General features: G+C 44.3%; 1 protein-coding gene across 3 annotated transcripts in view; it reads right to left on the reverse strand.

Moving 5' to 3' along the window:
- The window catches only part of SNX10 (sorting nexin 10), a 55,841-nt gene that overhangs the window by 26,119 nt on the left and 13,044 nt on the right, over nt 1-16,678 (reverse strand). The window contains exons 1-2 of one of the 3 annotated variants that reach the window (XM_014455893.2): nt 4,770-4,944; nt 4,220-4,264 (exon numbers count right to left, since the gene is read on the reverse strand). In XM_014455893.2, coding sequence (XP_014311379.1) covers nt 4,220-4,264; nt 4,770-4,799 — 75 coding nt within the window. In that variant the 5' untranslated portion in view covers nt 4,800-4,944. Of the gene's footprint in view, nt 1-580; nt 729-4,219; nt 4,265-4,769; nt 4,945-16,678 lie in introns of those variants that run through there. The other 2 variants (XM_014455899.2, XM_023753839.1) reach the window with 2 other exon arrangements.

The raw sequence follows: 16,678 nt of genomic DNA on the forward strand, positions 1-16,678 counted from the left end.
AATGGCCCAATGCCAAGGCCATTTTTATGGGGAAGATCCATCAGCTTGGATACTGCTCTCCTGGGAATTCAAACCCATGTGCACACGGAACGCGTTTAACTAACAAGGGAGACTCGCACTCCCTGTTCTCCTCTCTCTAGATTTATTACAGTAATAAAGCTATTTTATCACGAGAGACTGCATTTGGTTTCCCGCCCACCCCCAATCTTTACAAAAAAAATTACCAAACTTCTAGGCTGGCATTACCGGTTGGGTGGAAGAACGGTGTCACTTGGGCTGTTTGAATCTTGAACGAGGATGGTACATAGCTCTCAATTCACATGCCAACCTCATGATTAATTAGTACAGTCTGCTGTGGGCGCCGTGAGCTCACACACACACTGCCCCTTGGTCGAGATTCAAGAACCATCAGTGGTATTGCATTCAGCCCTTCCATATGCAGTTGGGTGGGACCTGAATTATTTTCCGCTGAACAAACAACCAGCCACAAGGATATTCAAAGTCTCAGCCAAAACCTCCCCCACTTCTAACTGGTAAGGAGGACAGGGAGCTGCTGGGGTAGGCGGGGAGATAAAAATACCTTTATAATTGAGGCTTTCGGAACGCCTCTTCTTGACTTCTAAGCTTAGTCAGACAACCTGGTGTGCAGTCTGGGGGAAAGATTGTTCCAGGGGGTGGGGAAACATCTGTGAGAGCCCAGGGCCCAGCGCGCAGAGCAGGCAACACCCAACAAGCTCCGAACTGAGGAGTGAGAAGTGCGAAGGGGGTGGGGGAAGGGGCAGAAGATGAGCCTGGAGAAGGAAGCAGGGTCAGATCATAAAAGGCCTTAGCAACCTCATTTAGGAGTTTTGACTTTGCTCTAAGAGTGAAGCATTAGAAGCCAGATCATTCTGGCCACATGTAAAATCCATCTTCTATGGATTGATAAGTGATGAACGTATATTACAGAACATCCAGAATCTAGCCTTGTGGGGTTATTTCTTGGTGAGGGACTTAAGTAAATTTCTAAGTATTATACCTCTTTCTCCCTACAGTATATTTTCTTTTTTTTAAAATATGTTTTTATTGATTTCAGAGAGGAAGGGAGAGGGACAGAGATAGAAACAACGAGGAGAAAGAATCATTGATTGGCTGCCTCCTGCACAGCCCCTACTGGGGATTGAGCCTGCAACCCAGGCATGTGCTCTGACCAGGAATCAAACTGTGACTTCCTGGTTCATAAGCAGAGGCACTACCTCTGAGCCACACCGGCCAGACTACAGTACTTTTTTCCTTTTCAGTTGAAGGACTCTCCAGTTTAAAATTCCTTAATGTTATAATATTACTAGTGGCCCGGTGCACGGATTCATGCATATTGAAAAGAAATTAATTAGAAGAAATATTTTAATATCGCTATTTGCCCTTTCTTTATAATAGAAGTGTCAGAGATGAAAGAAAATTAGTAAAATGCATATGAAAATAATATATAAATTTATTAATAAATAAACAATAACATGATATAACAACAAAGACATGATATAAAAACAACAAAAACATGATATAAAAACACTGATAAAAAAACACAATGACTAATAAATTGATTAAACTTATTCTAATATCTCCCTGTATACCACATTAAGAATAATCACTTTCAGAGTGCTTGACTAATTTCCCTTGTGATGAAGTATTCAAAACTTTAACTTTAACGTCACATGCTCTTCAAACTCGAGAGAAAGCAACATATAACTGACCATGTCTAAAAACAGGTTCAGGTAGGAATATTCCTACTTTGTCTAGATTGGCACCAGCAAGAACTTTATATGTATCTCACATGTGCGAGTCAACGTTTATTTTTATTTATTTTTATTTTTATTTTTTTAAATATATTTTATTGATTTTTCACAGAGAGGAAGGGAGAGAGATAGAGAGTTAGAAACATCGATCAGCTGCCTCCTGCACACCCCCCACCGGGGATGCGCCCGCAACCAAGGTACATGCCCTTGACCGGAATCGAACCCGGGACCTTTCAGTCCACAGGCCGACGCTCTATCCACTGAGCCAAACTGGTCCCGGCTCAACGTTTATTTTTAAATTGCCAGTGTGCATCATATGTACCAGCTGGTCGGACGGTCGATGGACGGTCGGTCACTTAGCCTTTTATATATATAGATTACATATTTATTTATAATAAAGGACGTTTATAAGGTCAATAAAATGCTTTATGTAATTGGTTAAAATTTGTGTCTCATTTCTATTCATTGAACCGAGTTCATAATAAAAATCAAGTGTTAAAACCAACACATGTGCCCAGAGGTCACCAGTTCAATTCTAGGTCAGGACACATTCCCAGGTGGCAGGCTCCACCCCCAGTAGGGGTGTGTGCAGGAGGCAGCCGATCAATGTTTCTCTCTCTTTCTCTCTCTCTCTCCCCCTTCCTCCTCCTTCCTCTCTTGCTAAAATTCAATAAAAACATATTTGAAAAAATAATAATTAAATATGCCTTTGGAATAGTGCTGGAGAAGGCCACGACCCGGCTCCCTTGGCACAGCCTGCCCAGTGGTCAGGCCCATGCAGGTGGAGAGTGAGGAAACACTGACCCAAAGGGAGGTCTGGCCTCTGCCCTCGGCTCCTGGGTGGTGCCCTCTAGGCCCCTGCAATGTCCTGCCTGAAAGGAGTGTTCTGGCCTTTGGCCACTGGACACCCTGAAGGCGCTTAGGTTATGACCTCTAAAGGAACTGGAGACTAAAGGTGTGAACTTGACCCCAGGAGAAGAGGAGACTAAAGGTCAACTACAGACTAAAGTTCTTCCTGTGAATTATCTAATCTGAGGTTGTCTGGGGAACCCTGGACCTTACAACTGGTGTCAGAGGTGAGGCCAGTCGTGTGGGGACTTACAGATTGGCCAACTTCACAGAGAAGGTATTTCCTGACCCAGCAGCCCGGCCCCAGTATTGTTTAGAGAGGGAAAGGGAAAGTATACCTGGCCTGGTAAGTTGGGGGCCTGACAGGAAAGGGACACAGGTGCCTTCTGCTAAAAGCATCTATACCCTGATCCAAGTGGTGGTTACACAGGTGTAAACACAAGAAAAACTCCACTGAGCTGTACACATAAGATCAGGGCATTTTATGCATTTTACTGGGCATGTGTTAGACCCAATTTTAAAAAGTTAAAAAACAAACAGACATCGCCTTTGAAAATGGGGGAGCCCAGCCTGGAATTAAAGGGTGAAGTGGGCTGGACTATTGAGGAGAACCTGAACCCAAGGGAAGGGCTGATGTGAGATCTAGCAAAGAAGTTTGTGGACGGATTCCCTGAAGTGGATTGTTTGGTGCTTTAAATTTGGACAAGGGGAACTAAGGACCATGTGGTTGTGTGACTGTGCGTGACTGTGCCTGGGGGGTGGGGGGGGGGGTCTGTGTGCGTGTGTGTGACTGTGGGGGGGTGTCTGCATGCATGTGTGTGACTGGGTCTGTGTGCATGTGTGTCTGTGTGGGTGTTTGTATGCGTGTGTGTGACTGTGTGCGCCCATGTGTGTGCTTGTGTGTTGGTGTGGGTGTGTGTCTGTGTGCGGCTTTTCAGTTTCATTAGGCTCACCTAGTGATGATGTGTGTGGTACACAGGAGGCAAGGTAGGACAAACAGGTACGTCTGAGGGACGGCCACTCAGCAAAGGGCTGGTGTGGCCGTGGTCCTACCCTCCTCCTAGCTGAACGGAAGCTCAGGAAGCTGGGACTGGAGGCCTGAGAGGCCAGGCTGGGTTTGAGAAAGGGACAGCCTTCCCTGCTTAGGTGGCACCAAGACAAGAGATCCGAGAGGCGGCCAGCAGGGCAAAACTGAAAGTAATGGCAGGCAGTCGCCCTGGGCTGTTACCAGAGGCGGGGGAATTCGGGGATGAGGCAACAGAGGAGAAAACCGAGAGAGCAGGCTGGGGGGAGCTGTTCCAGCAAAGGTGGAGGCAGAGTCTGGAGAATTCTGAGTCATGGAAAAGATACTTAAACAAGAGTTTGGGGAGGTGGAGAGCGAGAAACCACTCAGTCCCTGGAACCAAAGAATGAGGGTCGGGGATGCACCACTGCTGGCAGGGGCAGGGGGTTGTGCTCAATCCTTAGCCCTCCCCTAGGAAGCCCGACAGGATCCTGACCTTGACTCTCCACCACAGAGCTCTGGTGAGTGGTGAAGAACCACCCTGCAGCGACACAAAACACAAGGATTATTTACTTTTGGATTTGTGGTGACATACCTCTTTCTGTTCTTCTGGAAGCATCTTCGGCACAACAGGATGGATCTGAAAAATAAGATGCCAGCACTCGGTGACGTGGAACCTGGAGCAGAGAGGCCCCTTAGAGCCGCCACCCAAATCCCCCCAGAGCCTGCCCAGCACAGTCTCTGGAAGGGACACCTCTGCCGCTCTCCCCCTTCCACCCCCCGCCCCCCGCCCCGTCTGCTGCTGACCAGGACCTCAGTCCACACTGGGGATAGGAAGTTTGGGACAAGGCAAGTCCAAGGCAGCTGGACGATGACAGGCCCTCAACCTGGACGGCCAGGCAGAGTCAGGCTGGAGTTGTGGCCTTGGTACTTTGAGGAGGCTGGAGACATGGGGTGCAGAGGGGCCCTGAGGAGGCTGGAGACATGGGGTGCAGAGGGGCCCTGAGGAGGCTGGAGACGTAGGGTGTGGAGGGACCCTAAGGGACAAGGAGAAGCTGATTGGCAGTGAGATGGCAAGAAGGGAAAAGATGTCCAGAGAGACCCACATCCGAGAGCAGCCCTGACGGTTCTGCCAGCAACCCAACCTTCCAAGGAACAGGTCGTTCCTGTGACATCTAAACTACTCCAGGGCTCAGATAACAGATGGTGTGGCCTCAAGAGAGACGAAGGTCAGGACCTGGATTCCGACCTTCCAGTCAGAGTCAGCCTCTCAGCTGATTCCAGGCCCTGCACGTCCTGGGTTTGTCTATTGTTCTTTAAACCCCCATTTATTACAAAAGGTCGTTGGAGCTAGCATCTGCTCCCTGCAAAAAAAAAAAAAAAAATTGAAATCCCCAACCACATGCACGGTCTATATTCTTACAACCGAAAGGTGGCTATGGCTACCTGGTCACTATTTGCCTTTATTTTGATCATAGTACTTAGTCTGACTCCATTGTTCAGATCATTATTATCATCCACAAATATTTCCATCTCTACTATGTCCCTGGCGCTGTGAGGAATATGAAGAGCACGAGCTCCGGCCTCCAGTCCACATGGTGTCAGGGAGGAGAAGACCCACAGCAGACGGAGGAAAGGAACTCCCTCGGAGGTGAGAGAAGCCCACCGTGAGCAGCAGGTGGGTTCCCAAGGGGAATGGAGCTCCTTTCACCTGAGAGGGCAGGACCCACAGAGAAGGCAGGGGAGAAGGAGAGAAATTCAATGTTCACGAAAAGAGGAGGAACAGAGGTGTGACGATGGCACGCACAGAGGATGGAAAAAAGCACAATGGACAATAAAGAGATGGTGACCAGGCCAGATCAGCTGAGGGAAAGGTTCTTGGAGCGTGGAGTGGGTTGAACTGTTGCCACCAAAAAGGTATATCCATGTCCTCTGGGACCTGTGAAAGTGATCTTATTTGGGAAAAGGGTCTTTGCAGTAGGCGGGCTCTAAATCCAACCACAAATGTCCTTATAAAACACAGAAGAGGAGAAAACACCCACACACACAGAGGAGACGGCATGTGAAGATGGAGTCAGCGACTGGACTGATGAACACCTGGAGCTACCAGAAGCTGGAAGAGGCGAGAAGGATCCTCCCGCCCAGCCGGTTGAGCATTGACCTGTAGACCAGGAGGTCACAGTTCAATTCCCAGTTGGGGCACATGCTCAGGTTGTGGGCTCGATCCCCAGTGGGGGGCGTGCAGGAGGCAGGTGATCAATGATTCTCTCTTATCATTGATGTTTCTATCTCTCTCTCCATATATATATATATATATATATATTTTTTTTTTTTTTTTAAAGAAGGATCCTCCCCTAGAACCTATAGAGCAGTGGTTCTCAACCTTCCTAATGCCGCGACCCTTTAATACAGTTCCTCATGTTGTGGTGACCCCCAACCATAAAATTATTTTCGTTGCTACTTCATAACTGTAATTTTGCTACTGTTATGAATCGTCATGTAAATATCTGATATGCAGGATGTATTTTCATTGTTACAAATTGAACATAATTAAAGCATAGTGATTAATCACAAAAACAATATGTAATTATATATATATATGTTTTCTGATGGTCTTAGGCGACCCCTGTGAAAGGGTTGTTCAACCCCCAAAGGAGTCGCGACCCACAGGTTGAGAACCGCTGATCTAGAGGGAGCACATCCTGCCAACACCTTGCTTTCAGATTTCTGGTCTCCAGAATTATGGGAATAAATTATGAAATAAATAAAATTCTGTTGTTTACAGGCACCAAATTTGTGGTAATTTCTCATCGCAGCCACAGGAAACATACAAAGGTTTGTGGTTATCTATATATATAAAAGGCTAATATGCTAAGTGTCCAACCATCTGGGTAATATGTCACGTAGCAACACCCAGCTTCCTCTCCCTAGCAACGACTAGCCTCCTTGCAGTTTCTTCAGCCCAGGAACACAACTTGCTTTATAGTCAGGTGCAAATATTTCACATTTAACCAAATGTCTGTGAAGCATTTTCCCATGCCTCATCTCATTTGATCCTCACAGAAGTCCTGGAGTAGGTAGATAGGAGACTCAGTAGAATCCTATTTTCTTTTCATTAGCCGGAAAACAGAGATTTAGAAAGTTTAGAAACTTGACCCGACTGAAAAGAAGTAAGAAATGGTGGGCCTTGAAAATGACTTCAGGTTTTCTCACTGCACAGAATAGTCAAACACTGCTGCAGTTTAATATTTTACCCTTTGTTCTCCCTGCGTGATCTACAATAATAATCTGCTTCGTGTTGATATTTATTATTGCTATGTTGCTGACTACTACCTGAAAGAGAAGTTGGGGTGCTTCACTGGCTATAAAAAGTTTAGCTACATCAGAGAGCAGGTATAATTACACAAGTTTATTCTATGTATATAAAATGCTAAGTTGACTCACGCATGTGCGATACATATAAAGCTCTCACTGGTGCCAATCAACGTGTGTGTTTCAATCTGTCATTGTCGATCATGAATTTGGTTGACACTTCTATTATAGAGAAAGGGCAAATAAAAATATTAAAATATTTCTTCTAATTAATTTCCTTTCAATGTGTACAAATCTGTGCACCGGGCCACTAGTTAGATTAGAAAAATAGGCTGGTGTCATAACTGGGAAAGAGGGAATTCACTCATTCACTCATGCATTCACTCAGTAAACAGCTATAAAGCTCCTAGATGTACCATGTACTGGACTAGGAGTGGGACACCCAGTGGAGTACAGAGCAGACTTGGAGCTTATGAGATGACTTCATAATTATAATGTGGAAATGATATGAAAGGAAAGGACACCCTATATAAGAATGGAGGGAACATGGGGAGGAGCATTGGCTGGGAAGGTTTTACTGAGAAAGTGGCATTTAAGCTGAGGCCTGAAGGATGGTGTAATTTAGCAAGAAATGCAGAAGGAGAAAGACACTGTAAGCAGAGGGACTGTCATGTGCAAAGGGGCAGAGGGAGAGAGGAGCTGCTCGAGAGTTCAGGTTATTGAAAGGATTCCTGTGTCAAATGAAAGTGAGACCCCGGGTTGCATCCATCTCAGAATCTGGCCATGGTCCCTAACACACACCATGCTGCCCCACACAGCTGTACTCTGTCCAGGTGAGTCCTCTACCCTCATGCCTCCGCCCCTTCCAGATCCCCTGCAAACTCCCACTCCTCTTCCACGATTCTGCTCAGATATCGCTCCCCCTCTCCTGCCCAGCTCTTTGCCCCCCTACCCAGCATGCTATGTAGTCCCGTTAACGTTAACCTCGCTTGCATCATAACATTTGTATATTTGGTCTCTCCAACTGTCGAGCCTATATCTGTTTCCTTGTAACTTCACAAGGATTCGTCGAGGGAGATTTGAGTGTCCAGAAGGAGTAAGTTTCCTAAGATCACAAAGGAGAGAGCTCAAGTCCAGTTTCAACTCAAGCCAGTCTGCTTTCCAACCCTGTCCTTCCATTGCCCAAGGCTGTTGCCATGACTGTGTGATAGGAACCGACAGTTCAGAGTTTGGGTCTTAGTCTCTCCAAAGGGCTTGAGCTTGGGTGTTGGCCACCCTGAAATGCTACAGACCAAGTCAAATTGTGAAAGTAGGAAGCTGAAAAGTTTAAGCCAGTCCCAAAACATCCCAGAGACCCACAATGCCAACCTTACATATCTTAAATCTGGACAGTGGGATGGATGGCTGGTTGGAGGGAGAAATACTTTCATTTTTTTTACTCCATATATATCCACAGTGTTTGAATTTTTCCAGTTCACACAATTAATTTTATACATTTTGAAGTAACAATTATCTAAAATAAATTAAACACCACAGGTCTATCAGAAGAAATAGTGACTCTAACATAAATCATGGAAGATTTTTACTTCATGTAAAATAAAAAGCAAATTCAGATGCATGAAGAGAGCATAAAATGATGTTTGGTACTGGGCCTTGCCGTGGCAACTACTGATGGGGACAGGAAATTAAACAACAGCGCAATAGTGATGGATTGAGATAAAAGGTCAACTGTTATAATTTGGCAAACCAAAGCTGCTCACCAGAAATCGCCCCCTGACAAAACTATGCCTTCCTGGTGAGTTGTAAAATCTTAGATTTGTTTAGATTTGCCCAGCCCGTGTATCTGGAAGAATTCTTGCCTCACTGGAAGACTTTTAGGCCAATGAGTATGGAAATCTGCCTCCAGGTGACCATCAGAAGGCTGTCCCTCGAGCATTTTATCTCCCACCACCCCTGGGGAATCACACACACCTGGATGGGTCACCCACTGCAATCCATTCTCTTTCCCAATTACTTTTCTCCAAGAATTATTAGATCTCACACCATTCCAGTTGACCGGGATGGTTTCTCAAACCTGTTGTTCAGGTTGGAGTTGGGTACCCACAGACCACAGGTGTGTGAGCACTGGGAAACACAGCAGCTATGGAAACTCCCCCGAGCCCTAACCGGTTTGACTCAGTGGATAGAGCGTCGGCCTGCAGACTGAAGGGTCCCAGGTTCGATCCACTGCAATCCATTCTCTTTCCCAATTACTTTTCTCCAAGAATTATTAGATCTCACACCATTCCCGTCGACCGGGATGGTTTCTCAAACCTGTTGTTCAGGTTGGAGTTGGGGACCCACAGACCACAGGTGTGTGAGCACTGGGAAACACAGCAGTTATGGAAACTCCCCGGAGAGACTCAATGTGTGTCTTCACAATCCCATTACCACCAAAAGAGTGTGATTTGCCAAAACCAAAAACTGCCTCCAATCCCACCTTGGAATATTTTTCTTCTATAAAATACAAAATGTCTGCGAAACAAAGTTAAAATTCTATAGAGCAGGGGTCTGCAATGTTTTTCCATAAAGGGCCAGATGGCCAATATTTGAGGCTTGGCAGGTCATGTGGTCTCTGTTGAAACTACTCACGTCTGCGGTTTACAGAGCAAACGCCCACAGAGGAGGAGTAATCAAATGAACAGGGCTGTGTTCCAGTAAAACTTTATCTACAAACACAGGTGGCAGTAGTTTGCAGGCCCTACCTATGGAACATGAAGTATTGTGCTTTCAATTCTATATATAAAGCCCCTTATTAGATCAACAGGAAAAACCCCTGCAAGGCTAAACTTGGTCTGAATACTATGGGCGGCCTCCTCTCTGAGAAGCAACCTACTGACAGCGTTTGTAGACTCTGTGTGTGGGTGGAGTGAGAAAGGACTGCATACTTTTCCAATGGTGAAATAAGGAATAACAAGTATGGTTTATATTATTCTTTAAAATGAAAATAAAGAAGAGGTGTTAAGTAGCATAGTTTTGGGTTTTCCTACCATCCCAGGTCAAAGGCTGATTAACCCAACAAGCTTGATAATCATGAAATGAGATCTGAATAGCCATCAACGCCACAAGGACATCCTAAACAGAATGAAACTGGTTTTAGCAAAAGTCTGCAGTTGCTGACCCACTGTAATATACAATTTCATAAACCAAATAGGCATGTTTTTCTGTATTTCCAACACAGAAGCCAAGAGAAATCTCATGTGCTCCTAGAAGACAATGCAGGTGGATTCATAACTAGCCTCAGGAGAGACAGGGCCTTTCTAAGAGTGAGGAGAGAGAAGGGTATTTTATAAGGAAACTAGAGGCCCGTTGCATGAAGAGATTCGTGCAATAGGCCTTCCCTTCCCCTGGCTGCCGGCACCGGTTTTCCTCCGGCACCCGGGACCCAGGCCTTTGCTCCAGCCGGAGCCTCCAGTCTTCGCCACTCCACCGCTTGGAGCCTATGTATGCAAATTACCCGCCATCTTTATTGGGTTAATTTGCATACTCTCCTGATTGGCTGGTGAGCATAGCGGTGGGACGGTCAATTTACATGTTTGTCTATTATTAAGTATGATAACTTGTGTATCTTTTCTTTGCTGTGTCAAAAGTAATAGTCCACTCTTGAACAAAATACTCTTCTCGCTTCTGGAAGTGTGGCCAGGTTCCAAGAGCTTAAGGTGGAGACAGGCTTGAAAGCTGGTGTAAAACATGATAGAATACTCAGAATTGAAGGAAATAAGCCATAAAAAGCAGATGTGGGAGAGAGGAACTAGCCACCAGACCAGCCAAGCAGGTAATACTGGACTTCCTAACTTGTGCTGTGACATCCTCTCCTCAAAACAATCCTAACTCCCAGATCAAATCTAAAAATATTTTCTACTGTTCCCAAATGGTCTCCTTCCTTTTTTGAGCTATTAAGGTTATCCTGATTAGTGACTCATCTGGGCTATCCATTTTCCTCTTTTAGAAAAGCAGATAAATCTCAGAAGTTAGGGGAGAGGGTATTACTAATTTAAATATTAATGTGAATTATCCAGTCAAATTGCATTCCTATTAACCTAGAGCTATCTGCCTTCAACTACTCACTCCCCTCCCCCAAGCCCTCACCACCTGGAGTTTTGATTAGAATGGGAAAGAGGGAAAACCATTGATACTTGAGTACAGCATTCTTGGCAGGCTGAGGTATCCTTCGGTGCCCAGTCACAGAAAATGCCCTGATCTTTCTCCCCTGTCAACAACTGGAGATGTTTTTCAACTCCCCGTTCACTCTACCTGTTTACCTGATAGAGGACTTTGCAGAAATACTACTACCATGACTTCTCATAAAAATGCCACCTGCAGAATGGCATGAAAAGAATAAAATACCTAGAATTAAATTTAATAAAGAAGTGCAAAAATATACTCTGAAAACTACAAAACATTGTTGAAAGAAATTAAAGATCTAAATAAGTCCTGGCCAGTGTGACTCAGTTGGTTGGAGAATATCCCGTAAACCAAAAGGCTGTGGGTTCAATTCCCAATCAGTGCACATACCTAGGTTGTGGGTTCATTCCTGGTGGGGGTGCTTAAAAGAGGCAACCAGTAGATGTTTCTCTTCTCTCCTCCTCCTCTTCCTCCTCCTCCTCCTCCTCCTCCTCCTCCTCCTCCTTCTCTCCCCCCCCCCACCCCCATCCTCTTTCTCTAAAAATAAACAAACATATCCTCTGGTGAGGATTTTTTTAAAAAACTATTAAAGATCTAAATAAATGGAAAAAGATTCCATGTTCATGGATTAGAAGACTTTGTTGAGATGGCAATTCTCCCTAAACTGATCTACAGACTTGATGCAATCTCTATCAGAATCCCAGCTGACCTCTTTGTACAAATTGACAAGCTGATTCTAAAATTCATATCTACCTAAAAGCCAAAACAATCCTGAAAATGAAGAACAAAGTAGGAGGACTCCCACTTCCTGATTTCAAAATTTACTACAAAGCAACAATACTCAAGACAGTGTGCAATTGGCATGAGGATAAACAAATAGATCAATAGAATAGAATTGAGAGTCCAGGAATAAGCCCATATCTCTATGGGCAACTGATTTTCAACACAGGTGCCAAAACTATTCAATGGGAAAAGAATCGTTTTTTCAATAAATGGTGCTGGGACAAGTGGATAGCCACATGCAAAAAAATGAAGTTGGACCCCTACCATATATGTAAAAGTTAACTCAAAATGAATCTAACACCTACACATAAAAACAAAAACTGTGAAACTCTTAGAAGAATACAGGCCTTTATATTTAGCAAACAATTCTTAGATATAACACCAAAGGCATGAGAAAAAAAGAAAAAATAGATAATTAGACTTCATGAAAATTAAAAATTTCGTGTTTCAAAGGATACCATCAAGAATGTGAAAAGACAATGCACAGAATGGGAGTAGATATTTGCAGATCATATATCTGATAAGAGACTTGAATATAGAAAGAACTCTTACAACTCACTAACAAAAAGACTTCAGGACCTAATGTATAATACGGTGACTATAGTTAATAATACTGTACTGTAAAATTGAAATTTTCTAAGTGAGTAGAACCTAAATATTCTCACTAAAAACAAATAAAAAGGCGAATAAGTGGGGTAATGGATGTGTTAATTTGATGGGGGAATCCTTTCACAATGTATACATATATCAAATCATCACATTGTACATTTTGCCAGTTACACCTCAATCAAGCTGTAATAGGCAGTTAAACATGAGCAGAGCAAGGACGAGGGCCAGGTACAGAAGGTCACCAGGGCAGAAAGCCCCGGATGCCTAGCAAGGGGCAAAACTGGGAAAACAAGGACCTCGCCTCTAGCACATTGCTGGTCATGCGGTTTAGACCCCCTGACCTTTGCCTCCCTAAGGATAACTTCTAGACCTCAGTTGTATTTCAGCTCCAGGCCCAGGAAAGCAGCAAAACCAGACAAGTGACACTGTGGCTGCCTCAGGACCAGCTGCATTGACTAATGACACCCCCACCCCTCACCGCCCTGGTGCTGACCAATCAGCGGAGACCATGACTCTGAAAGAGCACAGCGGAAAAGCTGATGAATATTCTATTGAGACTCTCTGCTGAGACCTTCCCGTGATTTCCACCTGCAACAGAGAGAAATGCCCTCAATGCAAAGGACCCAGTGTGCATTCTCCCTCAGCGGAGCACGCCCATGCCATTCCCTTCCCCCTAGTCTTCCCTCTAAGAGACCCCACGACACTTGCAACCAGGGGAGCGATGGGCAGCAGCAGCTCATCCCAGACTAACCCCCTGAAGCTGTCTCCCAGGCTCTTTTTCTCTGACTTCCCAGTGAGCCAAAGCAGCCCAGCTTAGGTTCTCCTGTTGCTTCTTCTATGCTAAGCCCTTCCTAGTTTCACTGTCCTAAGTGTATTCTTATTGCAGCCAATAAATTCTTGCTTGCTTTGCTGCACTTTGTCTCTTGATTGAAATATTTCCTTCAAGAAGACAAGAACCAAGGTCTCTTTGTCCTGCTGGCAACAAAGGTATAATAAATAATAATAATAATAATAATAATAATAATAAAATAATAATAATAATAATAATAATAATAATGGCTACTAACTCAATTCAAAAGTAGGAAAAAGATCCTGAATAGACATTCCTCCAAGGAAGATTTACAAATGGCACATGAAAAGATGTTCAACCTCATTAGTCATCAAGGGAAAGCAAATGCACCAATCTCTTTCTCCATGTTCAAAGCCAGCAACATATGATCACTTCATCTCTCTGACCCTTCTTATGCGGTCACATCTCCCTCTGACCACAGCCAGGAAAGGTTCTCTGCTTTTAGGGACCCAGTGATTAGACAGAGCCCAGCTGGGCAACCCAGCATAACCTCCCCATCTCTAGGCCCTTAACTTAACCACATTTGCAAAGTCCTTTTCACCATCTAAGAAAACATGTCCACCGGTTCTGGGGATTAGGGCTCAGACACCTTTGGGGGCCATTATTCTGCCTACCACAATCTTTGTATATAAACCTTGAACACAGTGGTCTCCTGACAACTATAGAACTGAATCCCCATCATAGCTCATCTGCACCAGCCCCTCCACTGGCCTCTGATCGTCCTGTGTCCCCAAACTGCCCAAGACCTCTTTGAAGGAGACTGTCTCCCCTTTCAATAGTCCTGAATTGTGACAGTGATCGTGCATGGTGGACACATAAAGATGTCTAATAATCTGAGGAAATCAAGCAAAATTTGTTTTATATTTTGTTTTTTATTAATTTTTAAAATGTAACACCTATTACAAAATAAAATAATACAAAAGGGTATAAAATAAAAATCGCCTCTTTCCTCTACCTCCTAGTCATTTTTTTTATCCTTCCAAAGACATTCTATGCATATGCAAGTATATACACATATTTATTATTTGTCCCCCTCCTTTTCTGTAAATAGTAGTATCACAAACAGTCCTTCCTATGCCTCACTCTTTTTTTAAAATATATTTTTTACTGATTTCAGAGAGGAAAGGAGAGGGAGAGAGAGATGGAAACATCAATGATGAGCAAGATCATTGACTGGCTGCCTCCTGCATGCCCCCTACTGGGGATGGAGCCCGCAACCCAGGCATGTGCCCTTGACAGGAATCGAACCCGGGACCTTTCAGTCCACAGGCTGACGGTCTATCCACTGAGCCAAACAGGCTAGGGCTCACTCTTAACAATGGAGACTGCTCCACAGCGATCCACAATGTTCTCGTTCTCTTTTTGTGGCTACGGACTCTTCCATGGTGCAAACACAACGTAACTCATTCCACCAGCCCCCACAGAGAGACACTCTTTTGCTATCCTAAACAGGCTCAGTGGATGCCTATAAACTTCTGTAAGTGGTATTTCTGAGTCAAGTAAGACCATATTAACTCTGACAGACACTGGCAAGATGCCCCCTGTGGAAAACTAATATGCATTCACCAAGCATGTATGTGAGAGTTCTGTTTGCCCACATCCTTCCTAACATGGATGGGCTTCACATTTTTTTATCTTCGCCAATCCCAGATAAGTGAAATTTCATTTAATTGAATTTTTTTTAAATGCGTTGCATGAATTTATTTTATATGGGTTGTTTGTTCATATCCGTTGACCATTTTCCTACAGAGTTAGGTTCTTTTCCTTACGATTTGTAGTTCCTTATGCATTAGGGAAATGAATCCTTAATATCTAACATGAAGCGAAAATATATTTTTCCAATTTGCAATCTGTCTTTTGTTCTGCTTTCAGGGCTTTTACTGTGCTGACTCTTCTCAGGTAATGAATTTGATCAATCGTTTCCTTATGGCTTCTAGGCTTTGCACCATACCTAGAGCTCCCCTTCCTACTGCAAAGTTACAAAAATATGCTCCTTTGGACTACTCTAGAGGCCAGTCATCTGTGAGCAGGGAGAAGCTCTCTTCTGTGGTCCTGAATTACATCCTGGCCATCATATGCATATCGGCCATTCTGTATGCAACCAAGATTTAATTTTTAAGTAACTTTTATCTCCTGATACTCGGAGACAGCATTGTCTCGTGACAGTCAGTGAGGCAGGCAGTGCAGGACTTGTCTGCCTTATTTTAAGAACAGGACACCAATACCCAGAGAGGCTAAATGACCACCAAAAGCCATGCACTGTGATCCAGATGCAAACAGAGGACTCCTGAATGCCAGAGGTTGTTCTCTCCTCTCCCCACACCGCCTCTCTTAACAAAAGGATGGCATCCACATGCATTAAGATTTTAAAGGACGTCTCCAAAGTTATTTCTAAATAACTTCAAGAGAAGTGAACAATAACTTTTCTATTAAGAGACAACACAGTCTTTATTTAAGTGGGTCACACAGTGGTCCAATTAGTGACTCAACCTCAATGCCATGCCAATGTTCTCACCACTTGACAGAAGTCCATGTTCCTACGGTGTGCCTATATCACCCTGCAAAATGTAATTGAAAAGAGATGTATAAAGTACAACATAGGGAATAATATTGTAATAACTGTGTACAGTGCCAGGTGGGTGCTTGAAATATTAGGGGGACCACTTTGGAAAGGAGATGGTTGTCTAATCATTATGCCATACACCTGAAATTAATACAAAATAATACTGAATATCAACTATCGTTGAAAAATAAAATAAAGAAAAGAGAGCCCAGTAGATAGAGCAACCGTCTGAAGGGTCCCAGGTTCAATTCCGGTCAAGGGCACATGCCTGAGTTGTGGGCGGATCCCCAGTAGGGGGTGTGCAGGAGGCAGCCAATCAATTATTCTATCTCATCATTGATGTTTCTCTTTCTCCATCTCCCTGACTCTCTGAAATCAATAAAAATATATCCCCCAAAAAAAGGCAAGAAAAGAGATATAATGTTCCCAGATCTCAAGACTGGGTCAGTGGCTGGATCATGAAGAGCAGTGCTTGTCAATGTGGGGAGGGGGAGAAGGTGAGGTATGTCCAAATCAGGAGGGCTCATTTCAAATGATCACACATTCCCAGGTCTTCCCCATCACCCGCACCCCAACAGTCCCACTCCAGGAGTGCAGCGCATGCCCCCTCGGGTGTACTGATAGAAAAATGTACAAAACCATTCTTCCAGCATCTGTATTTGCACAACCCCTACGAACCACACTCCTCTGCCCTCCAACCAACCCTTTGTCTCAACTCTTCTGCCCACTCAGTGTCCAGGCGCCCTAACCAGGTTAGCGCCACAACTCCCACC

The sequence above is a fragment of the Myotis lucifugus genome, unplaced genomic scaffold, assembly GCF_000147115.1.
Source record: "Myotis lucifugus unplaced genomic scaffold, Myoluc2.0 scaffold_52, whole genome shotgun sequence".
Classification (NCBI taxonomy): domain Eukaryota; kingdom Metazoa; phylum Chordata; class Mammalia; order Chiroptera; family Vespertilionidae; genus Myotis; species Myotis lucifugus.